Source organism: Oncorhynchus gorbuscha, linkage group LG15 (assembly GCF_021184085.1).
Source record: "Oncorhynchus gorbuscha isolate QuinsamMale2020 ecotype Even-year linkage group LG15, OgorEven_v1.0, whole genome shotgun sequence".
In the NCBI taxonomy this organism is placed as follows: Eukaryota; Metazoa; Chordata; class Actinopteri; order Salmoniformes; family Salmonidae; genus Oncorhynchus; species Oncorhynchus gorbuscha.
The window spans coordinates 84,015,955-84,040,881 of NC_060187.1; the positions used below are offsets into that span (position 1 = coordinate 84,015,955).

Genomic DNA, 24,927 nt, shown 5'->3' on the forward strand with positions numbered 1-24,927 from the left:
GGGCATGGTAGGGGTAAAACATGGAGATTTATGTGTATACATGGGGAATGACCATACTGTACTAAACATTGGTACGGAATATAATTCAAACAACTAAATATGTTTAGTACAGTAGTTTATTCAAAATAACAGGAGAAAATAAATAAATCAAATTAATAAATCAATGTGCAATATCGCAATACAATTAACTGTGTCTGTGTGTGTGTGTGAGAGAGAGAGAGAGAGACAGAACACACCCTGAACACTTTCCCCACATCCCTCTGACCAAAATAAATCTCAAAGCAGTCAGACAGAACACACCCTGAACACTTTCCCCACATCCCTCTGACCAAAATAAATCTCAAAGCAGTCAGACAGAACACACCCTGAACACTTTCCCCACATCCCTCTGACCAAAATAAATCTCAAAGCAGTCAGACAGAACACACCCTGAACACTTTCCCCACATCCCTCTGACCAAAATAAATCTCAAAGCAGTCAGACAGAACACACCCTGAACACTTTCCCCACATCCCTCTGACAAAATAAATCTCAAAGCAGTCAGACAGAACACACCCTGAACACTTTCCCCACATCCCTCTGACCAAAATAAACCTCAAAGCAGTCAGACAGAACATGAAACCAATACAGACCATCATGTTCAACCTAAACAAACGGTTCAAACTAACCCTGTTGGACAGGAAACATTTCCTGAGAACACAAACCCTTTATGACGCATAAAGATAACATAATACTGTGCGGTTAAATCCAAAACAGATTGTGGTTGAGATACATACAAATAAAGCATTCACTGGTGCACTCCCAGAAAAGTGTGTTTGTGTAGGTGCTGACTAATGGCAAATAAACTAGCAAAATAAAGTCACACTCCATATTTAAACCTCAAGTAATTTATTGGGTATTTACTAACGTTGACATCACTGACTTCTTCCAATAAATTACTGGGAGTTTATATATGGAGTGAGACTTTATTTTGATAGTTTATAAGATACATTCAATAATATGATTATGGCTACAAGTCAGGTACCAGAGGATTGACTGTAGAAACAGAAGACATAAAAGCAACACTGTTCTCCTCTAGATATTTCAAGGCCCTTCCAACATGGAAGCATGATTACATTAAAGACTTATAAATAATGAGGATAGTCCAGTCCTCTGGCAGGAATACAATACCTAAATATGTCCGTTCTTTGAGGTGTATTTTTTTGGCCGCTGAGACTGACCCACCATGGCCATCTATAGTAGAGCTCACTTAAGTTGCCAGGGTAACAGGACAACAACACCTGCAAGTTGATGAGGCATGAACAGAACCACTAGTCTACAGGCTTTAACACTTGAGAAACAAACCCTAACACTCCTTACCCATCCCCAAATAAATCCTAAAGAAAGCAATTCCTCAAGTTGTCGATCTCTAGGATGCGGAGCATGTTTACATCATGAGGGGTCCTTTAAGTGACACAAAAGGTCTGCATCCCAATAGTGTCAAGTGGCGTTCTCCTTGGTCTGCAGTGATCTGAACACATAATATAGGTGACAACAGTATACCTACCCGGAACTGGCTTTCAACTATGTAGTTGTTTTCCCATCAGTGCAGATATACAACAAACAAATAAATAAACATGAGGTCGGTCCTGGTCAATACAGTCCTGGTTTTTCCAACGGCTCTGCGCTTACATTGAAGGACTGACTACTGAAGAGCTGGTTCCAGGGTCAGTCCGGGTTGTAAATTCCAAATGATTGACTGTGGCTCCCATGCTTTGAGCCATGAGTTCCTTCTTCAATTCAAAAAGGCTGAGTTCCAATTCCAGGGTCCAAATCTGGCTCTCTTTCTCCAAACCATGTGCTTGGTCTCTGGTTCTAGGACGGGGTGAGGTCAGGACTGGTCATCTCTGTGGTGGGGCTGGCTAGACACTCACTGGACTTCAGGCTGGCCAGGGACTTATTGCTGGTTACTGACTGCAGAGACCCACACAGACCTATCAGAGAGGGGGTGTCCTCCTTCCCTAGGGAGCAGAAGAGGGGGTTAACACATGTAGAAAATGACTATTATTTATTGGTAGTGGGGGAGAGCACAGAAATGCACACACACACCATGGTGGTGCCAGTGTGAGCTGGCTGGTCTAGTGTCCAGGTTGAGTGTGTGTGAGGGCTCCAGAGAGGTCTGGGACAGCTGCTCTAGACTCTGGAAATTCTTCCTGTAGAACACAGAGACATTAGAGTGGACTCTCTGGATGCATCTATGTAGTGTGATGGCTACATTGGAATAACCATTTGGAATGTTAAAATTCATATTGTTTTTCACAGAACTTCACAGGTACAGTATATATATATATATAAATAAACTGTCACCACATTTGGGTGGACCGTATAAAACCATACTATGGTGTGTAAGTGAGGACGTTGTGGAATAGGAATTTATCCCGGTTTATCCCATACTCCTCCCACTGCCCCACCCTATTCCTGTACATCATGGTATCCAAGGCAACAGCATTGGTATCCATGGCACCGGGTGAAGGCCACTGATTGGTCAGATGTGCGGTCAGTTCTTGTCTGGACCTCAAGTTATGGTTCTTCAGCACTGTCCTTGAGCAGGATGAAATATACACGAAGACAAACCTCTATTGTCAAGACCCTAGCTACTCAGTGTTCCTGGAAAATTCTGTCCCAAAATATGCTACATACCCCAGTCTCTGTAATCTCTCCTCACCTTCTCTCTACCTTTACCTCCCTATGTTGTGTCTGTAAATCCATACCCTCTGACTGATTGTTGGTTTGAGAGGACTGAAATTTCAACCCCAGCATTTGGAAAGCTAAGGAAATTATCACAACCCAAATTAAAATATTGATATTGAGGGTGGAAAGGAAGAGATCAAATTGATCACACCATTAATTTAGAGACTCCAGTGAAACTAGCCTCCACCCAACCATCTCCTCTGATGATTCACCCAGGCAAAGTCATCACACAAAGATTAATACAGTAAACAAACTAATTATGAAAAAAAATAAACTGAAATAAAATTAACAAATGTTTGAAAAACTATACTAACTATTATCTTTGATTCCAAAATGAACTCAAATAGAATTATCAAGCTTCTGAATCTGGCAGGCCACATTAATATTTAAATGTAGGTTCAGCAAGATGACGGCGCCATGAGCAGCACTGCAGATATTGGGGGCGTTTGAGTGGTAAGGCCGAAAGCAACCGACTGCAGGCAAAAGTCAAGGAGTGAAGTCAGGGGAGATGCATCTGTGACAGCTGAAAGTCATGTGGTTTTACAACAGCAAGGCTCAGATCAACATGGCAGTGTTGCCATCGTTTATAAAATGTTTTCTTTATAATGTCTAAATAAAACATATATTCCCCATATCACACTCAAACTGAAATCATAGTATAATAGAGTACAATCAATTAGTGATAAATGCTCAAATAGCACATTTATTTATATTATACCCACTGTATACATAAAGCGCAGCAAATTGGTTCCCGTTTCAGTCATGTCTTTGGTCAGGTTTGTGTGGGTCAAACAAAACAACCCTGATGATTGGTTGGCAATAGAGCTTCCCACAATACAGGCGATGGCTGCAGAATTAAGTTGGTGAAGAGCAGAAACTTGCAGTCAATGACCTTTGATCACATTTTCATAATGTTCAAGCAGTTGATATGTAGGCGCAAGTCAGACCATTTTTTTCTCCCACAATGCAACACACTTTGAAAGGCTTGACAAAAGTGATCCTCTCTAACACGGCCATTGAGATTTGCACGATGCAACATGGTAGCTACGGGACCAAAACAGAGGAGAAGTTAAGCCTCACGCTCATAGTTGTGGAAATTGACTCACTACTACTGTGTACATGGTGTATCTACATCATCTTGATGAGGGGGGGGCACCGATCACATAGAGGTTAACCTATGACCTGACCCATCACCTTATGTATTACTGGCCCATAGTGGCATAGGCTCCTCTGTCCTTAACACTAAAACAAAATTATTATTATTTTTCTTCATAAAATAAACTAAGTTAAAAAGGACAAGTGGATCAGAAAACTAACTGAACTTCAAACAAGCTTAAAACTAATAACAACCTTGCGTCTCACACACTTTACTATACCTGTAAGTATAAGTCCTCAGAAAAGTGGGGACATTTTGCAGGTCCTCACTTGTCAAAATAACTATTTTAGTCTTAGGGTTAAGGTTAGAATTAGGGTTAGTGGTTAGGTTTAGGGATAGAATTAGGTTTAGGTGTTAAGGTTGTTGGTCCCCAAGAAGTCCTCACAAGTATAGTAAGACATAGCTGTGTGCACTACTCCTGCATTCCCTGGCCCTCTCACTGTGTTTAAAATGTCACTCACAGCTGGTCATTCCACCCACTCACAGATACACAAACTCACAGTTGGTCCTGGAGCTCCATTACGATGTATTCTAGTTGTTCCTTCTCCAGTGTGTGTGAGAGGTGTGTGTCTGTTAGTCTCTGCTGAAGAGCTTTGTTCTGAGGAATCACTTGAGACAGCTGGGCCTCTCTCAGACGAACCATCTCTTCCAGATAACACTGGCGCACACACACACACACACACACACACACACGAGTTGTTGCATTATTATATTTTTTTCAGTAGCAAAACAGTTAAAGGGAAGATTTGTTTTGTTAAAGGAGGAACTATTTTGTACTCTGTAGATTTGTACTCTGGTGAGGATGGAATGAATGATATCAAGCTGTGTGCGTTTCCATTTCCTCAAGAGAGCACATTTCTTCAACAGAACACTGACAGTTAGCCTGACATTTTGATTTCTAACTTTCCAATTATTCCTTACAGTCGCAGTGTCTCATGCACAAATACACCTGCATTCTATAGTGCAATAGTGTTCTGCAGCACACACGCGTACAATACACACACACACTGAGACTGTACCTTTTGTTCCAGTGCCATGCGGTATTTCTGCTCAAGTCGTTTACACCTGCAGACCCAGCTGCTCTGCTCGGTTAAGATGGCCTCCGCAGAGCTGGCGGCCATCTTTTCAGGGGTAGTGTTCTCGCTGCCGCTGCTCCCCAGGGTCCTCAACTCCTCCTCATCACTGCTGATGCTGTTCTCTCTACACAGGGGGAAAGGGCACACTTCAGAGGGTACTACAGAGGGGGTAGGAGTTCAACTTATAGGGCACATACAGGGGGAAGGGTACATAATAGCAGGTAAAGGACTAAAAGACTGACTCCCACATACCTCTGAAACGACTTCAGATAAGGCGTATAGTCAATCACCGCTGGGCAGCTTCCATTCAGCCCCTCCCCTTTCAGACAGAAGCTAACCACCAGAGGAAAACACTAATTGAGTCCTTTACTGTATAACCTGAGCTCTGACTCAGCAACACTATAAATAATATACAGGTACCTGAAGTCAATGGTGTTGAGACCGATGAGTGTATCTGCTAGCAGCCCCGCCTCCTCACCTAGCATGATGGCCCCATCCTCATACCATCTCCTACACAACATAGAAAACACACACTAGATCCATCCTCAGAACACCTAAACCCAATACTCAACTCAGTCTGGTGTGTTGTATTGCCATTGTGTGTGTGTGTGTGTGTGCCAGAGAGAAAGACCTGGTGGTTTTGAAGTCCCTCAGGGCGGCGGAGATGTACTCAGACAGCCTCTTCTCCATCAGCACCAGCCTGATCCACGCCCGACCCTGTGGACACACACAGTTCTTTAGTTTTATACATCAGACCGGCATAGTAGCGCTTTAAAACAGACATCATTATAATACAAATACATGCTGCCCTTCCTACTTAGCCACAGTCAGCTGATTGAGTTTATGCACCTGCACGCAAGTGTGCATGCATGTGTGTGTGTGTGTGCTGGCGCTGTGGTGTTCTCTTGGACAACACTACTCTTGGACAACACTACAGTATTCATTGTTTAAAGCTTCTGAACAAAGCTGTCTTTTGTTCTGTGTGTAATTTCATCCAGCAGAAAAGGCTGTCTATGTTTTAGATCCGTGGGAATATTGTTATCATTAAGGTCCATGGCTCAAGGCTTTCCAGTGTAACCAGCAACCTCTCTCTCGTGCAGACACACACACCTTAGCTCTGGAAGAGCGGACATTCTCCATGCTCTCAATGCTGTGGATGCAGTTGGGAGAGACTTTACTGCAGGCTGCTTTCACATAATCCCAGAAACTACGATGAGTCTCATAACCAAACCACGTAGTCTGACCTGGGAGGAGGGAGGGGGAGATGGAAGAGAGAGAGAGAGAGCTACATTTATAGGTGGCATATTGACTCCTATACCCAGCAACCCTGCAGTGGTCCAGATGGGACAGGCTTTTAGCATGTGGTGGTGTGTTACTCTACCTTTGAGTTTGTGACTGAGGATCTGTTCCAGGATGGAGACGAAGTTGGTGAACTCCGGAGAGGAGTCGTCTATCGTGTCTAAACAGGAGCGGTCAAGCAACGTCTTCACTGAAAACCTGCACACACACACAGTTAACGGAGTCTGCACTGGGTTCCAACCGGATCAGCGCATTTCTGACATGCTGTTAAATGTGACTCTAGGAGAGGAGATCTGACTGAACAGATTATTTACAGGCTTTATGAAACAATCTCTCTACTGCACACTATCAGTGGAACGTTGACGTATACAAATTCATCTTTTTTATGTTTAAATCACTGTTATAAGCATATAGGTAGATTGCACGGAGGTCAGACTGTGGGGCATGACAACAACGATAGGGCTCCTGACCAGAGATACTCTAACTAGTGTCTAGGTTATTAAGCACCAAGGAGATTTAATGGAATGAAGCAAACACAGGAAATGACTGTGCGTTGATTCTGGAGTACAAGGATGCATCGCAGTAGTCTTCAATGGCCTCATTTCCATGTTGATCAGACAGAGATGCAACAGTCATCTGTGCTGTGGTTCTTGTACTGCAGACACACAGTAGCAGGTTAAGTGGCAGTGGGGTGACTAGGCAGATAAAGCTTCCTCTAAACAGGACAGGCATTAAGGTTTCAGTTTTTTCCATTACATACACAGAGAGAGGAAGACATACCGAATTTACCCCACTAGAATCCCCATACTTTAATGAAGACATATTTGCCCCTGCATGTTGTAGAAGCTATCACTTCCAGGGAAAGGGACATGTACTAGTCTGTGGCGACCTAAATGCCAGAACCGGTCACCTCAGCACACAGGGGGACAAATACCTACCTGGAGGGAACAGCATTCCCGAGTGGCATAGTGGTCAAAGACACTGCAAGAGGCGTCACTGCAGTACCTGGTTCGAATCCGTGATTGGTAGTCCCATAGGGCGGCACATTATTTGGTCCAGCATCGTCCGAGTTTGGCTGAGATAGGCCATCATTGTAAATAAGAATTTCACAACTGACTTGCCTAGTTAAATAAAGATAAAATTCCCTCCCCCATATGCCCCCCTAGGCACAACTACGACAACAAAAACAGGTCACAACTCCTGCAGCTCTGTTGCACACGGAGTATGGCATGTACATAGTCAATGGTAGGCTTCAAGGGGACTCCCACCGTAGGTACAACTATAGCTCATCCCTAGACTACTTCATCACGGACCTCAACCCAGTCTCTCAAGATATATACCGTTGAAGTCGGAAGTTTACATGCACCTTAAGAGTTTAAATGTATTTGGCTTTCACAATTCCTGACATTTAATCATAGTAAAAATTACCTGACTCAGGATCACCACTTTATTTTAAGAATGTGAAATGTCAGATTAATAGTTGAGAATGATTTATTTCATCGCATTCCCAGTGCGTCAGAAGATTACACACACTCAATTAGTATTTGGTAGCATTGCCTTTAAATTGTTTAACTTGGGTCAAACGTGTCAGGTAGCCTTCCACAAGCTTCCCACAATAAGTTGGGTGAAATTCAGCCCATTCCTCCTGACAGAGCTGGTGTATCCGAGTCAGGTGTGTGGGCCTACTTGCTCCGCACACGCTTTTTCAGGTCTGCCCAGAGATGTTCTATAGGATGAGGTCAGGGCTTTGTGATGGCCACTCCAATACCTTGACTTTGTTGTCCTTAAGCCATTTTGCCACAACTTTCTTCATTTAAAAAAAAAAAAAACTTTATTTTACTAGGCAAGTCAGTTAAGAACAAATTATTATTTTCAATGACAGCCTAGGAACAGTGGGTTAACTGCCTGTTCAAGGGCAGAACGACAGATTTTGTACCTTGTCAGCTCGGGGATTTGAACTTGCAACCTTTCGGTTTACTAGTCCAAAGTTCTAACCACTAGGCTACCCTGCCGCCCGGGTATGCTTGGGGTCATTGTCCATTTTGAAGACCCATTTGTGACCAAGCCTTAACTTCCTGACTGATAGTAATATAATAATATAATAATATATGCCATTTAGCAGACGCTTTTATCCAAAGCGACTTACAGTCATGTGTGCATACATTCTACGTATGGGTGGTCCCGGGGAATGAACCCATATATGCTCTACCAACTGAGCTTGAGGATGTTGCTTCAATATATCCACAGAATTTTCCTTCCTCATAATGACATCTATTTCCAATTTGTAAGTCGCTCTGGATAAGAGCGTCTGCTAAATGACTTAAATGTAAATGTATTTTGTGAACTGCACCAGTCCCTCCTGCAGCAAAGCACCCCCACAACATGATGCTGCCACCCCCGCGCTTCACAGTTGGGATGGTGTTCTTCGGTTTGCAAGCCTCCCCCTTTAACCTCCAAACACAACGATGGTCATTATGGGATTCTCTGCCACTGGGATTCTCTGCCTCTAACCCTATTACAGGGGCTGAGTCACTGGCTTACTGGGGCTCTCTCATACCGTCCCTGGGAGGGGTGCATCACCTGAGTGGGTTGAGTCACTGATGTGATCATCCTGTCTGGGTTGGCATCACCCCCCTTGAGTTGTGCCGTGGCAGAGATCTTTGTGGGCTATACTCAGCCTTGTCTCAGGATGGTAAGTTGGTGGTTGAAAATCAAATGGTTAGCAGATGTTAATGCGAGTATAGCGAAATGCTTGTGCTTCTAGTTCCGACAATGCAGTAATAACCAACAAGTAATCTAGCTAACAATTCCAAAACTACTACCTTATAGACGCAAGGGGATAAAGAATATGTACATAAGGATATATGAATGAGTGATGGTACAGAGCGGCATAGGCAAGATACAGTAGATGGTATTGAGTACAGTATATACGTATGAGATGAGTATGTAAACAAAGTGGCATAGTTAGTGGCTAGTGATACATGTATTACATAAAGATACAGTAGATGATAGAGTACAGTATATACGTATACATATGAGATGAATAATGTAGGGTATGTAAACATTATATTAGGTAGCATTGTTTAAGTGATATATTTTACATCTTTCCCATCAATTCCCATTATTAAAGTTGCTGGAGTTGAGTCAGTGTGTTGGCAGCAGCCACTCAATGTTAGTGGTGGCTGTTTAACAGTCTGATGGCCTTGAGACAGAAGCTGCTTTTCAGTCTCTCGGTCCCAGCTTTGATGCACCTGTACTGACCTCGCCTTCTGGATGATAGCGGGGTGAACAGGCAGTGGCTCGGGTGGTTGTTGTCCTTGATGATCTTTATGGCCTTCCTGTGACGTCGGGTGGTGTAGGTGTCCTGGAGGGCAGGTAGTTTGCCCCCGGTGATGCGTTGTGCAGACCTCACTACCCTCTGGAGAGCCTTACGGTTGTGGGCGGAGCAGTTGCCGTACCAGGCGGAGATACAGCCCGACAGGATGCTCTCGATTGTGCATCTTTAGAAGTTTGTGAGTGGTTTGGGTGACAAGCAGAATTTCTTCAACCTCTTGAGGTTGAAGAGGCGCTGCTGCGCCTTCTTCACGATGCTGTCTGTGTGGGTGGACCAATTCAGTTTGGCTGTGATGTGTATGCCGAGGAACTTAGTACCCTCTCCACTACTGTTCCATCGATGTGGGGTGTTCCCTCTGCTGTTTCCTGAAGTCCACGATCATCTCCTTAGTTTTGTTGACGTTGAGTGTGAGGTTATTTTCCTGACACCACACTCACAGGGCCCCCACCTCCTCCCTGTAGGCAGTCTTGTCGTTGTTGGTAATCAAGCCTACCACTGTTGTGTCATCCTCAAACTTGATGATTGAGTTGGGAGGCGTGCGTGGCCACGCAGTCGTGGGTGAACAGGGAGTACAGGAGAGGGCTCAGAACGCACCCTTGTGGGGCCCCAGTGTTGAGGATCCGCGGGGTGGAGATATTGTTACCTACCCTCGCCACCTGGGGGCGGCCCGTCAGGAAGTCCAGTACCCAGTTGCACAGGGCAGTGTCGAGACGCAGGGTCTCGAGCTTGATGACGAGTTGAGGGTACTATGGCGTTAAATGCTGAGCTGTAGTCGATGAACAGCATTCTCATAGGTATTCCTCTTGTCCAGATGGGTTAGGGCAGTGTGGTTGAGATTGCATCGTCTGTGGACCTATTTGGGCGGTAAGCAAATTGGAGTGGGTCTAGGGTGTCAGGTAGAGTGGAGGTGATATGGTCCTTGACTAGTCTCTCAAAGCACTTCATGATGACGGAAGTGAGTGCTACGGGGCGGTAGTCGTTTAGCTCAGTTACCTTAGCTTTCTTGGGAACAGGAACAATGGTGGCCCTCTTGAAGCATGTGGGAACAGACTGGGATAGGGATTGATTGAATATGTCCGTAAACACACCAGCCAGCTGGTCTGTGCATGCTCTGAGGGCGCGGCTGGGGATGCCGTCTGGGCCTGCAGCCTTGACACGTTTAAATGTTTTCCTCACATCGGCTGCAGTGAAGGAGAGTCCGCATGTTTTGGTTGCGGGCTGTGTCCGTGGCACAATTGTCCTCAAAGCGGGAAAAAAAAGTTATTTAGTCTGCCTGGGAGCAAGACATCCTGGTCCGTGACGGGGCTGGTTTTCTTTTTGTAATCCGTGATTGACTGTAGACCCTGCCACATACCTCGTGTCTGAGCCGTTGAATTGAGACTCTACTTTGTCTCTATACTGACGCTTAGCTTGTTTGATTGCCTTGGAGGGAATAGCTACACTGTTTGTATTCGGTCATGTTTCCGGTCACCTTGCCCTGATTAAAAGAAGTGGTTTGCGCTTTCAGTTTCACACAAATGCTGCCATCAATCCACGGTTTCTGGTTTTGGAATGTTTTAATCGTTGCTATGGGAACGACATCAACACACGTTCTAATGAACTCGCTCACCGAATCAGCGTATTCGTCAATGTTGTTGTTTGATGCAATACGAAACATATCCCAGTCCACGTGATGGAAGCGATCTTAGAGTGTGGAATCAGCTTGGTCGGACCAGTGTTGAACAGACCTCAGGAGCGGGAGCTTCTTGTTTTAGTTTCTGTCTGTAGGCAGGGATCAACAAAATGGAGTCGTGGTCAGCTTTTCCAAAAGGAGAGCGGGGCAGGGCCTTATATGCGTCGCGGAAGTTAGAATAGCAATGGTCCAAGGTTTTTCCAGCCCTGGTTGTGCAATCGATATGCTGATACAATTTAGGGAGTCTTGTTTTCAGATTAGCCTTGTTAAAATCCCCAGCTTGAATGAATGCAGCATCAGGATATGGATTCCAGTTTGCAAAGAGTCAAATAAAGTTTGTTCAGAGCCATCGATGTGTCTGCTTGGGGGGGGGGATATATACGGCTGTGATTATAATCGAAGAGAATTCCCTTGCTAGATAATGCGGTCGACATTTGATTGTGAGGAATTCTAAAATCAGGTGAACGGAAGAACTTGAGTTCCTGTATGTTGTTGTGGCCACAACACGTCTCATTAACCCTGAAGCATACGCCCCTGCCCCTCTTCTTACCAGAAAGATGTTCGTTTCTGTCGGCGCGATGCGTGGAGAAACCAGCTGGCTGCACCAGTCTCTTCAGTGAGCCATGTTTCCGTGAAGTAAAGAACGTTACAGTCTCTGATGTCCCTCTGGAATGCTACCCTTGCTCGGATTTCATCAACCTGGTTGTCAAGAGACTGGACATTGGCAAGAATAATGCTAGGGAGTGGTGCATGATTTGCCCGTCTCCAGAGTCTGACCAGAAGACCGCTTCGTTTCCCCCTTTTACGAAGTCGTTTTTTGGGGTCGCCGGTTGGGATCCATTCCGTTGTCCTTGGTGAAAGGCATCAACACAGGATCCGCTTCGCGAAAGTCATATTCTTGGTCGTACTGATGGTGAGTTGACTCTGCTCTTATATTCAGTAGTTCTTCTCGACTGTATGTAATGAAACCTAAGATTACCTGGGGTACCAATGTAAGAAATAACACAATTTTTTTTTTAAATGCATAGTTTCCTAGGAACGCGAAGAGAGGCGGCCATATCTGTCGGCGCCGGAACTCTACTACACCACTAGAAGATATCCCTCTAGTGGTGTGGGGGCTGTGCTTTGGCAAAGTGGGTGGGGTTATATCCTTCCTGTATGGCCCGGTCCGGGGGTGTCATTGGATGGGGCCACAGTGTCTCCTGACCCCTCCTGTCTCAGCCTCCAGTAGTTTATGTGTCGGGGGGCTAGGGTCAGTTTGTTATATCTGGAATACTTCCTGTCCTATTCGGTGTCCTGTGTGAATTTAAGTGTGCTCTCTCTAATTCTCTCTTTCTCTCGGAGGACCTGAGCCCTAGGACCATGCCTCAGGACTACCTGACATGATGACTCCTTGCTGTCCCCAGTCCACCTGGCCGTGCTGCTGCTCCAGTTTCAACTATTCTGCCTTATTATTGGACCATGCTGGTCATTTATGAACATCCTGGCCATGTTCTGTTGTAATCTCCACTCGGCACAGCCAGAAGAGGACTGGCCACCCCACAGCCTGGTTCCTCTCTAGGTTTCTTCCTAGGTTTTGGCCTTTCTAGGTAGTTTTTCCTAGCCACCGTGCTTCTACACCTGCATTGCTTGCTGTTTGGAGTTTTAGGCTGGGTTTCTGTACAGCACTTTGAGATATCAGCTGATGTACGAAAGGCTATATAAATTAATTTGATTTGATTATGGCCAAACAATTCTATTTTTGTTTCATCAGACCAGAGGACATTTCTCCAAAAAGTACCATCTTTGTCTCGGTTTTTTTTAATGCCAGTTTTGAAGCAGTGGCTTCTTCCTTGCTGAGCGGACTTTCAGGTTGTATCGATAGAGGACTCGTTTTTACTGTGGATATAGATACTTTTGTACCAGTTTCCTCCAGAATCTTCACAAGATCTTTTGCTGTTGTTCTGCGATTGATTTTCACTTTTCGCACCAAAGTACGTTCATCTCTAGGAGACAGAACACGTCTCCTTCCTGAGCGTTATGACGGCTGCATGGTCCCATGGTGTTTATACTTGTGTACTATTGTTTGTACAGATGAATGTGGTACCTCCAGGAATTTGGAAACTTTTCCCAAGGATGAACCTGACTTGCGGAGGTCTACAATTTTTTTTCTTGGCTGATTTCTTTTGATGTCAAGCAAAGATGCACTGAATTTGAAGGTAGGTCTTGAAATACATCCACAGGTACACCTCCAATAGACTCAAATTATGTCAATTAGCCTATTAGAAGCTTCTAAAGCCATGACATCATTTTCTGGAAGTTTCCAAGCTGTTTAAAGGTAGTCAACTTAGTGTATGTAAACTTCTGACCAACTGGAATTGTGATGCAGTGAAATAATCTGTTAAAAGAAAATTGGAAAAATTACTTGTGTCATGCAAAGTAGATGTTCTAACAGACTTGCCAAAACTATAGTTCGTTATCAAGAAATGTGTAGAGTTGTTGAAAAACAAGCTAATGACTCCAACCTAAGTATGTAAACTTCTGACTTCAACGGTGTGTGCGCACACACGTAGAAGTGCCTTCTATACCATCAAAAGGAACACAAAATTCAACATACCAATTAGGATCTAGGCTATAAATACTTGTATCAGTTATAGAACCCATTGCTCTTTATGGTTGTGAGGTCTTGGGTTTGCTCACCAGCCAATAACTCACAAAATGGGATAAACACCAAATTGAGACTCTGCATGCAGAATTCGGCAAATATTTCCTCAGTGTACAACGTAAAACACCAAATAATGCATGCACAGCCGAACTAGGCCGATACCCGCTAATGATCAAAATCCAGAAGAGACGTAAAATTTTACAACCACCTAAAATGAAGCGATTCCCAAACCTTCCATAACAAAGCCATCACCTACAGAGCGATGAACCTGGAGAAGAGTCCCCTAAGCAAGCTGGTCCTGGGGCTCTGTTTACAAACACACCACAAAGCCCCAGGACAGCAACACAATTAGACCCAACCAAATCATGAGAAAACAAAGAGATAATTACTTGACACATTGGAAATAATTAACATAAAAAAACAGAGCCTACTAGAATGCTATTTGGCCCTAAACAGAGAGTACACAGTGGCAGAATACCTGACCACTGTGACCGACCCAAACTTAAAGCAAATCTTTGACTATGTACAGACTCAGTGAGCATTGCCTTGCTATTGAGAAAGGCCACCGTAGACAGACATGGCTCTCAAGAGAAGACATGCTATGCACACACTGCCCACAAAATGTGGAAACTACGCTGCTCTTCCTAACCTCCTGCCAAATGTTTGACCATAGAGACACAATTCCCTCAGATTACACAGATCCAAAGAATTCAAAAAACAAACCCAATGTTGATAAACTCCCATACCTACTTAGTGAAATACCACAGTGTGCCATCACAGCAGCAAGATTTGTGACCCGATGCCAAAAGAAAAAGGGCAACCAGTGAAGAACAAACACCATTGTAAATACAACCCATATTTATTTTCCCTTTTGTACTTCAACTATTTGCACATCGTTACGACACTGTATATAGACAATGTCATTTGAAATGTCTTTATTCTTTTGGAACTCCTGTGAGTGTAATATTTCCTGTTCATTTTTATTGTTCATTTCACTTTTGTTTATCATCTACTTCACTTGCTTTGGCAATGTAAACATACATGTTTCCCAGGCCAATAAAGCCCCTTAATTGAAATTAAATTCAGAGGCGAGGGAGAGGAGACCGAGAGAGGGGCAGAAAAGAGACAGAGAGAGAATAAACACCGCATGCATCACCAGATGCTTTTAGTGGCCTACTCCTCCACTTCTAAGGCATTTAGGCACACATAGATCTGATGGCATGTAGACAGGTGCTCAGAGGTCTCAGGAGAACTTAAGAGTGCCCGTCTACCCTGTGTACCACTGAATCCTCATCAAGTTCAGACCAACTATTTAGCAGTCAGAAGCTGTTCAGGGTTCTGTTGGTTACAGACTTGGTGATTCGGTACCACTTGCCATGCGTTAGCAGAGAGAACAGTCTATGACTTAGGTGGCTGGAGTATGACCATTTTAAGGCCTTCCTCAGACACTGCCTGGTATAGAGGGTCTGGAGGGCAGAGAGCTCAGCCCCAGGGATGAACTGGGCCTTATGCACTAACCTAGCGCCTTCCGGTTGGACGTCAAGCAGTTGCCACACCAAGTGGTGATGCATTCAGTTAAGATACTCTCAATGCTGCAGCTGTAGTACTTTGTGGATCGGAGATCCCATGACGAATCATTTCAGACTCCTGGGGGGGGGGCATTGCCATGCCTTCTTCACGACTGTATTGGTGTCTGTGGACCATGATAATTCCTTAGTGATGAGGACACAGAGGAACTTCACAGCCTTGTCTGCATATTAGATCAATGAAACCAATCAACTGTATCTATTCATGTTCTGCAGCAGTGTTTGATTGGATCTGAACTCATTCCACAGGATGTATATTTTCATTATTCAGATCATTGGTTCAGGCAGTCGGTCCTGATGACCCAAAGCGATGGTTAAGACTAGAGCAGTTGCTCACTATAAACTAACGTATATTGAACCCAAGTGCTCTGCATACATCAACTAAGAGTTTGAGAGATTGGGACGATAAGGTTCTATCTGCAAAATGATGATTCTGAGATAATTGGCTTTAAAGTTCCAACCCCTCATTGGTTTGAAAGGTGTCAGCGCTGTTTATCTTGTATTCTGTTGCACTTAACATGAATTGGGTTATTTAGGGTACTATATAGGTAGAGAACATTGAACAGAACAAGGCTGTCAATAACTCAATCTGGACAAAATGTAGATAGAACCTTATAGTCCCAAGCTATCGATTTAGCTCACTGAGAAAGCCTAGGCATAAGCTTAGTGAGCTAACATGAGTCTCGGGAATCAGGCAAGGTTACTCACCACGTGAGCATAGTTCACCAAACCAACTAAATAATATTACAAGAACTGCACATTCAATGTTTTAGAAAACTGACATTCCTAGAGAAAACTGACAATGAGGTTGTGAAAAGCCACTCCAGAAAGGGAAAACAAAGCCTGATAAATCTTCGGTTGTAGTTTCCTCACCTGTCACCAACCATGTCTTGGAGATGAGATACACCACCTCGCCATGAAAATAAACCGCAGCCCTGGGGACATGCGAATACAATGCCCACTCCCTGCTTTCTGATAGCAGTGATCTTTAATGGTGATGCACCAGTAGTCATGTGTGGGAGCAGCAAAAAGGGGCTCACGTGGCTACTGATTGAGTGAGAGTATGTATCATATCTCATCTATCCAATCTCTCTTCACTAGAACCACAGGGGGCATACGGCTGGGTCTGATTGAGCTATACTTGATAGGGCGTTCAACAGCATGACGTTATCCACAGAGAACGACATCACTATGACGAACACACACACTTTCGTATAATACACACTTACATGTGTGAAATAGGACAAATATAAGCACCAACCAAACTATTATTATTTGTACTGTTCGAAGAGCATGATACTTCAGATGAATAATTTAAGAGAATCACACATTGCACAGTTCCGTGCCAATTCTGTGTGTGTTTAATTGTCTTCGTTCATGTAAAATGTATAGACTATACCGGTATTGAGTTGGGCACCTAATTAATTAATGAAGGTAACTGTGATTCCATTAATGATTAAGGCTCATAGGTGGTGGTGGTGGCGCGTGCGTGTGGGACCATTGGAGAACCCTAATGAACTAGTGTGGCGTTATATATGACCATGCTGGTCATTTATGAACATTTGAACATCTTGGCCACGTTCTGTTATAATCTCCACCCGGCACAGCCAGAAGAGGACTGGCCACCCCACATATGCTCTCTCTAATTCTCTCTTTCTTTCTCTCTCTCGGAGGACCTGAGCCCTAGGACCGTGCCCCAGGACTACCTGACATGATGGCTCCTTGCTGTCCCCAGTCCACCTGACTGTGCTGCTGCTCCAGTTTCAACTGTTCTGCCTTATTATTATTTGACCATGCTGGTCATTTATGAACATTTGAACATCTTGGTCATGTTCTGTTATAATCTCTACCCGGCACAGCCAGAAGAGGACTGGCCACCCCACATAGCCCGGTTCCTCTCTAGGTTTCTTCCTAGGTTTTGGCCTTTCTAGGGAGTTTTTCCTAGCCACCGTGCTTTTACACCTGCATTGTTTGCTGTTTGGGGTTTTAGGCTGGGTTTCTGTACAGCACTTTGAGATATCAGCTGATGTACGAAGGGCTATATAAATAAATTTGATTTGATTTTGATTTTGATTTATAGGCTACAGTACATGTCGATATAACACCATCAATACTGTAATGTAAACGCAATGCAACTGAAGCAAGACAAAGGATGGTCGGTTATGTGCGCTATTTAGAAATATAGCCTATACCACCAATTACCCTACGGTCTTCAACAGCATCCACACACAATCACCAGTCGCGTGAGAATGCGGTCACTTATCATCTCACCAATTAGTAAATTAACACAAGCCGAGCATTATTTTACCTGCAGACAGTCAGTAGATTCCTCCTCTCCACAGCTCCGATTCTGGCAGCGTCCTGTTTGCGAGCTACATGCAGCCCCAGGCTACGAGACGCCATCCTCGCCACAGTTAGTCTTATCTCCGCTACGTAGGTGCGCAGTATTTGCTCTCCCTGTTTCTTTTAAATCAGCAGGTTGGGTTCAACAGTGCACGCCACCGCCCGCGGGCTCTATCCGCGTCACTCCAGCACGCTCGCTCGTTTGTTGAAAGTCAACGTATAGGGCAAGAAGGAGGTGGATGGATGAACAGAAATCACCCAGTGATTTGGGAGAGAAACAGTCACGGGGTTGTGCTAAAACGCCCAAACCAAGTACCGGGAAGTCTGAGCGGTTTAAATTCCTGTTTAGAGCGAATTAGGCTACCGATGGTAACCTCGATGGTCTTGGGAGACGAAGAGACTTTCTATGTGTGCATCCCCAATAGTACAAAAAATAACTTTCTCTCCTACATCAGCACCCATCTAAAAGGTTTAATGAAAATGTTTCACACCAAACATACCCTGGTCCCAGATTGGTTTGTGCGCATGTCAACTCCAATGCTGTTATTGTTAAACCAACACTTGGTATGCCAATTCAATAAGGAGTTATGGCATTTAGAGTTCACAAGAGAGTAGAAATAGACTGGCACCCAGGCTAGCTGAAACAAGAGAGGGTTTGGCTACTTCCTGTACAGGCCGTTGCCTATTATTTCATAGAGAATGAAAGAAGACTCGTAGCCAAAAGGTTATATCAACATGGGCAGCGCCATTAATCAAATCAAATGTATTTATATAGCCCTTGTACATCAGCTGATATCTCAAAGTGCTGTACAGAAACCCAGCCTAAAACCCCAACAGCAAGCAATGCAGGTGTATAAGCACGGTGGCTAGGAAAATCTCCCTAGAAAGGCCAAAACCTAGGAAGAAACCTAGAGAGGAACCAGGCTATGTGGGGTGGCCAGTCCTCTTCTGGCTGTGCAGGGTGGAGATTATAACAGAACATGGCCAAGATGTTCAAATGTTCATAAATGACCAGCATGGTCGAATAATAACAAGGCAGAACAGTTGAAACTGGAGCAGCAGCACAGTCAGGTGGACCAGGGACAGCAAGGAGTCATACATTTACATTTACATTTAAGTCATTTAGCAGACGCTCTTATCCAGAGCGACTTACAAATTGGTGCGTTCACCTTATGACATCCAGTGGAGCAGCCACTTTACAATAGTGCATCTAAATCTTTTAAGGGGGGGGTGAGAAGGATTACTTTATCCTATCCTAGGTATTCCTTAAAGAGGTGGGGTTTCAGGTGTCTCCGGAAGGTGGTGATTGACTCCGCTGTCCTGGCGTCATGAGGGAGTTTGTTCCACCATTGGGGGGCCAGAGCAGCGAACAGTTTTGACTGGGCTGAGCGGGAACTGTACTTCCTCAGTTGTAGGGAGGCGAGCAGGCCAGAGGTGGATGAACGCAGTGCCCTTGTTTGGGTGTAGGGCCTGATCAGAGCCTGGAGGTACTGAGGTGCCGTTCCCCTCACAGCTCCGTAGGCAAGCACCATGGTCTTGTAGCGGATGCGAGCTTCAACTGGAAGCCAGTGGAGAGAGCGAACACAGTCAGTCATCATGTCAGGTAGTCCTGGGGCACGGTGCTAGGGCTCAGGTCCTCCGAGAGAGAGAAAGAAAGAGAGAATTAGAGAGAGCATATGTGGGGTGGCCAGTCCTCCCCTGGCTGCGCCAGGCGGAGATCATAACAGAACATGGCCAAGATGTTCAAACGTTCATAAATGACCAGCATGGTCAAACAATAGTAAGGCAGAGCAGTTGAAACTGGAGCAGCAGCACGGCCAGGCGGACTGGGGACAGCAAAGAGTCATCATGTCAGGTAGTCCTGGGGCATGGTCCCAGGGCTCAGGTCCTCCGAGAGAGAGAAAGAAAGAAGGAGAGAATTAGAGAACGCACACTTAGATTCACACAGGACACCGAATAGGACAGGAGAAGTACTCCAGATATAACAAACTGAACCTAGCCCCCGACACAAACTACTGCAGCATAAATACTGGAGGCTGAGACAGGAGGGGTCAGGAGACACTGTGGCCCCATCCGAGGACACCCCCGGACAGGGCCAAACAGGAAGGATATAACCCCACCCACTTTGCCAAAGCACAGCCCCCACACCACTAGAGGGATATCTTCAACCACCAACTTACCATCCTGAGACAAGAGTGAGTATAGCCCCAAAGATCTCCGCCACGGCACAACCCAAGGGGGGGGGGGGTGCCAACCCAGACAGGATGACCACAACAGTGAATCAACCCACTCAGGTGACGCACCCCCTGCAGGGACGGCATGAGAGAGCCCCAGTAAGCCAGTGACTCAGCCCCTGTAATAGGGTTAGAGGCAGATAATCCCAGTGGAAAGAGGGGAACCGGCCAGGCAGAGACAGCAAGGGTGGTTCGTTGCTCCAGAGCCTTTCCATTCACCTTCCCACTCCTGGGCCAGACTACACTCAATCATATGACTCACTGAAGAGATGAGTCTTCAGTAAAGACTTAAAGGTTGAGACCGAGTTTGCGTTTCTGACATGGGTAGGCAGACCGTTCCATAAAAATGGAGCTCTATAGGAGAAAGCCCTGCCTCCAGCTGTTTGCTTAGAAATTCTAGGGACAATTAGGAGGCCTGCGTCTTGTGACCGTAGCGTACGTGTAGGTATGTACGGCAGGACCAAATCAGAGAGATAGGTAGGAGCAAGCCCATGTAATGCTTTGTAGGTTAGCAGTAAAACCTTGAAATCAGCCCTTGCTTTGACAGGAAGCCAGTGTAGAGAGGCTAGCAATGGAGTAATATGATCAAATTTTTTGGTTCTAGTCAGGATTCTAGCAGCCGTACTTAGCACTAACTAAAGTTTATTTAGTGCTTTATCCAGGTAGCCGGAAAGTAGAGCATTGCAGTAGTCTAACCTAGAAGTGACAAAAGCATGGATTAATTTTTCTGCATCATTTTTGGACAGAAAGTTTCTGATTTTTGCAATATTACGTAGATGGAAAAAAGCTGTCTTCGAAATGGTCTTGATATGTTCTTCAAAAGAGAGATCAGGGTCCAGAGTAACGCCGAGGTCCTTCACAGTTTTATTTGAGACGACTGTACAACCATTAAGATTAATTGTCAGATTCAACAGAAGATATCTTTGTTTCTTGGGACCTAGAACAAGCATCTCTGTTTTGTCCGAGTTTAATAGTAGAAAGTTTGCAGCCATCCACTTCCTTATGTCTGAAACACATGCTTCTAGCGAGGGCAATTTTGGGGCTTCACCATGTTTCATTGAAATGTACAGCTGTGTGTCATCTGCATAGCAGTGAAAGTTAACATTATGTTTTCGAATAACATCCCCAAGAGGTAAAATGTATATTGAAAACAATAGTGGTCCTAAAACGGAACCTTGAGGAACACCAAAATTTACAGTTGATTTGTCAGAGGACAAACCATTCACAGAGACAAACTGATATCTTTCCGACAGATAAGATCTAAACCAGGCCAGAACATGTGTAGACCAATTTGGGTTTCCAATCTCTCCAAAAGAATGTGGTGATCGATGGTATCAAAAGCAGCACTAAGGTCTAGGAGCAGGAGGACAGATGCAGAGCCTCGGTCCGATGCCATTAAAATGTCATTTACCACCTTCACAAGTGCCGTCTCAGTGCTATGATGGGGTCTAAAACCAGACTGAAGCATTTTGTATACATTGTTTGTCTTCAGGAAGGCAGTGAGTTGCTGCGCAACAGCCTTCTCTAAAATTTAAACCAGAGCTGCTAGAATCCTGACTAGAACCAAAAAATTTGATCATATTACTCCAGTGCTAGCCTCTCTACACTGGCTTCCTGTCAAAGCAAGGGCTGATTTCAAGGTTTTACTGCTAACCTACAAAGCATTACATGGGCTTGCTCCTACCTATCTCTCTGATTTGTTCCTGCCGTACATACCTACACGTACGCTACGGTCCTACACGTACGCTGCCGTGGCGGAGATCTTTGGGGCTATACTCAGTCTTGTCTCAGGATGGTAAGTTGGTGGTTGAAGATATCCCTCTAGTGGTGTGGGGGCTGTGCTTTGGCAAAGTGGGTGGGGTTATATCCTTCCTGTTTGGCCCTGTCCGGGGGTGTCCTCGGATGGGGCCACAGTGTCTCCTGACCCCTCCTGTCTCAGCCTCCAGTATTTATGCTGCAGTAGTTTGTGTCGGGGGGCTAGGTTCAGTTTGTTATATCTGGAGTACTTCTCCTGTCCTATTCGGTGTCCTGTGTGAATCTAAGTGTGCGTTCTCTAATTCTCTCCTTCTTTCTTTCTCTCTCTCGGAGGACCTGAGCCCTGGGACCATGCCCCAGGACTACCTGACATGATGACTCCTTGCTGTCCCCAGTCCGCCTGGCCGTGCTGCTGCTCCAGTTTCAACTGTTCTGCCTTACTATTGTTTGACCATGCTGGTCATTTATGAACGTTTGAACATATTGGCCATGATCTGTTATGATCTCCGCCTGGCGCAGCCAGGGGAGGACTGGCCACCCCACATATGCTCTCTCTAATTCTCTCTTTCTTTCTCTCTCTCGGAGGACCTGAGCCCTAGCACCGTGCCCCAGGATTACCTGACATGATGACTCCTTGCTGTCCCTGGTCCACCTGACTGTGCTGCTGCTCCAGTTTCAACTGTTCTGCCTTGTTATTATTCGACAATGCTGGTCATTTATGAACATTTTAACATCTTGGCCATGTTCTGTTATAATCTCCACCTGGCACAGCCAGAAGAGGACTGGCCACCCCACATAGCCTGGTTCCTCTCTAGGTTTCTTCCTAGGTTTTGGCCTTTCTAGGGAGTTTTTCCTAGCCACCGTGCTTCTACACCTGCATTGCTTGCTGTTTGGGGTTTTAGGCTGGGTTTCTGTACAGCACTTTGAAATATCAGCTGATGTACGAAGGGCTATATAAATACATTTGATTTGATTTTGATTTGATTTCAACTTCAAAACTGTGGACAGTGACTGGCTGAAGCTGGAGCAACGTCAATGGCAGCTGGGAGAATCACTTGAAGAATAATCATAGAGATAGATTCAGGACTCATCTTTGTATCCGTGCCATTATAGTGTCTGTGGCAGCATGGGCAGCGCCATTGAGGATATCTCCATATTGAAGTAATACATTTTATTTTTGATGACTGGCTGATCCTTCCTGATGACCAGGTTGGACATGACTCCAACAGGATCACCAGGAGGTATCAACCGCTGTCCAGTCTTGTGGTTCTCAAATGTCAGATCGTCGGTGGTTCCGATGGCCGGCCGCTATCCATGGTGCTGAATCTGGATCTCTGCTACTGGCGCTATTTGCTGGTTTGTTTACCTTTATCATTATTTGTGAGACAAAAGCAACCGCAGGTCTAAAGCCCAACTTTTACTGAACAAAAATATAAATGCAAAATGCAACAATTGTAAAGATTTTACTGAGTTACAGTTCATATAAGGAAATCAGTCAATTGAAATAAATTCATTAGGCCCTAATCTGTGGATTTGATATAACTGGCCAGAGTCACAGCCATGGGTGAGCCTGGGAGGGCATAGGCCCACCCACTTGGGAGCCAAGGCCACCCACTGGGGAGCCAGGCCCAGCCAATCAGAATAGGTTTTTCCCCACAAAAGGGCTTTATTACAGACAGAAATACTCCTCAGTTTCATCAGCTGTCCAGGTGGCTGGTCTCAGACTAGGTGAAGAAGCTGGATGTGGAGGTCTTGGGTTGGCATGGTTACACGTGGTCTGTGGTTGTGAGGCCAGTTGGACGTACTGTCAAATTCTCTAAAATGACATTGGAGGTGGCTTATGGTAGAGAAATGAATGTTCAATTCTCTGGTAACAGCTCTGGTGGACATTGCTGCTGTCAGCATGCCAATAGCATGCTCCTCAAAATGTGAGACATCTGTGACATGTGTGACATCTGTGCCCACAATCTGTGGTTGTGTGACAAAACTGCATGTTTTAGAGTGGCCTTATAATGTCCCCAGCACAAGGTGCACCTGTGTAATGATCATGCTGTTTAATCAGCTTCTTGTTATGCCACAACTGTCAGGTGTTTGTATTATCTTGACAAAGTAAAAATGCTCACTAACATGGATGTGGACTAATGTGTGCATAAAATCTGAGATCATTTTTTGTGTATGTACAATTTCTCAGATCTTTTATTTCAGCTCATGAAACATGGGACCAACATTTTACATGTTACGTTTATATTTTTGTGCAGTATACATAATCTATATGGTTATTGTTTTGTGTAATATATTGATGATGATCAGAATGAGAATAACCTATATTCACCAAATATAGGCTATTTATTTATATTTATATGTACAGTTATTTGACTAGCTGAAATGGTGCTGCAACAATAAACAGAAAGCAAAGCAAGGTTTTTTATGTTAATTTAATCAGGCCACAGGCAACATTGAACGTGTTCGAACTGTGTTCTCTGTTATGATATGATAGGGTGGCAGGTAGCCTAGTGGTTAGAGTGGTGGGCCAGTAACTAAAAGGTTACTGGTTCAATTACCTGAGCTGACAAGGTGAAATCTGTTGCTCTGCCCTTGAGGAAGGCACTTAACCCTAATTTCCCTGAAGGCTGCTTTACTACTATGGCGGACCCTGTAAAACCACACCTATCTGATGTATGTGAGAATAAAACAAAAATAAATATGTTAGAAATGTCAGTTTTCAGGTAGATGGGGACCCCCAGTGGCCATGGAGTGAGCTGCAGCTGTTCCAATACCTGAATCCTTCCTCCCCTTTCCTGAAGTGCCCTGGACAAGGAATAGTCAGTATGGTGTTTTTAGCAGAGGAGAGCCACAGGGGCATTTGGTGAGTTTAAGGCACATGTGTTAAACTCATTCTGTGGAGGCTGAGTGTCTGTGGGTTTTCACTCATTTGTACTTGATTGATGAATTAAAGTCACTAATTAGCAAAGAACTCCCCTCACCTGGTTGTCTAGGTGTTAATTGAAAGGAAAAGGCAGCAGATGCTAGGCCCTCCATGGAATGAGTTTGACACCCCAGGTTTAAGGGGATTCATGGATATTGAAAAAAGTGTTTTT

At 44.7% G+C, this 24,927-nt stretch overlaps 1 protein-coding gene across 3 annotated transcripts; it reads right to left on the minus strand.

The window, feature by feature from the left end:
* Nucleotides 1-32: 32 nt before the first annotated feature.
* Nucleotides 33-18,410, minus strand: rundc3b (RUN domain containing 3b). Of its 3 annotated transcripts, none has more exons than XM_046303468.1 (11): nucleotides 17,806-18,410; nucleotides 6,344-6,459; nucleotides 6,073-6,206; nucleotides 5,594-5,679; nucleotides 5,383-5,472; nucleotides 5,215-5,295; nucleotides 4,906-5,086; nucleotides 4,387-4,544; nucleotides 2,434-2,580; nucleotides 2,089-2,192; nucleotides 33-2,000 (listed from the first exon to the last, which is right to left on the minus strand). In XM_046303468.1, exons 1-11 carry the CDS (start codon nucleotides 17,898-17,900, stop codon nucleotides 1,855-1,857), a joined length of 1,338 nt encoding a protein of 445 aa, XP_046159424.1. In that variant the 5' UTR covers nucleotides 17,901-18,410; the 3' UTR covers nucleotides 33-1,854. The 3 variants fall into 3 exon arrangements, 2 of the variants coding, with proteins under 2 accessions (XP_046159424.1, XP_046159423.1); XR_006832255.1 differs by lacking the exon at nucleotides 2,434-2,580 and having other exon boundaries at nucleotides 46-530; nucleotides 595-2,000; nucleotides 17,806-18,245; XM_046303467.1 differs by lacking the exon at nucleotides 2,434-2,580 and having other exon boundaries at nucleotides 46-2,000; nucleotides 17,806-18,245.
* Between the last annotated feature and the right edge of the window lie 6,517 nt (nucleotides 18,411-24,927).

Coding starts and splice junctions, on each gene's coding strand:
- rundc3b (XM_046303468.1), bottom strand. CDS start 17,900: ATGGCGTCTCGTAGCCTGGGGCTGCATGTAGCTCGCAAACAGGACGCT. Junction 6,460..17,805: donor AATCTACTGACTGTCTGCAG/GTAAAATAATGC, acceptor GTGTGTGTGCAG/GTTTTCAGTGAAGACGTTGC. Junction 2,581..4,386: donor ATGGAGCTCCAGGACCAACT/GTGAGTTTGTGT, acceptor ATCCTGCTCAAG/GACAGTGCTGAAGAACCATA.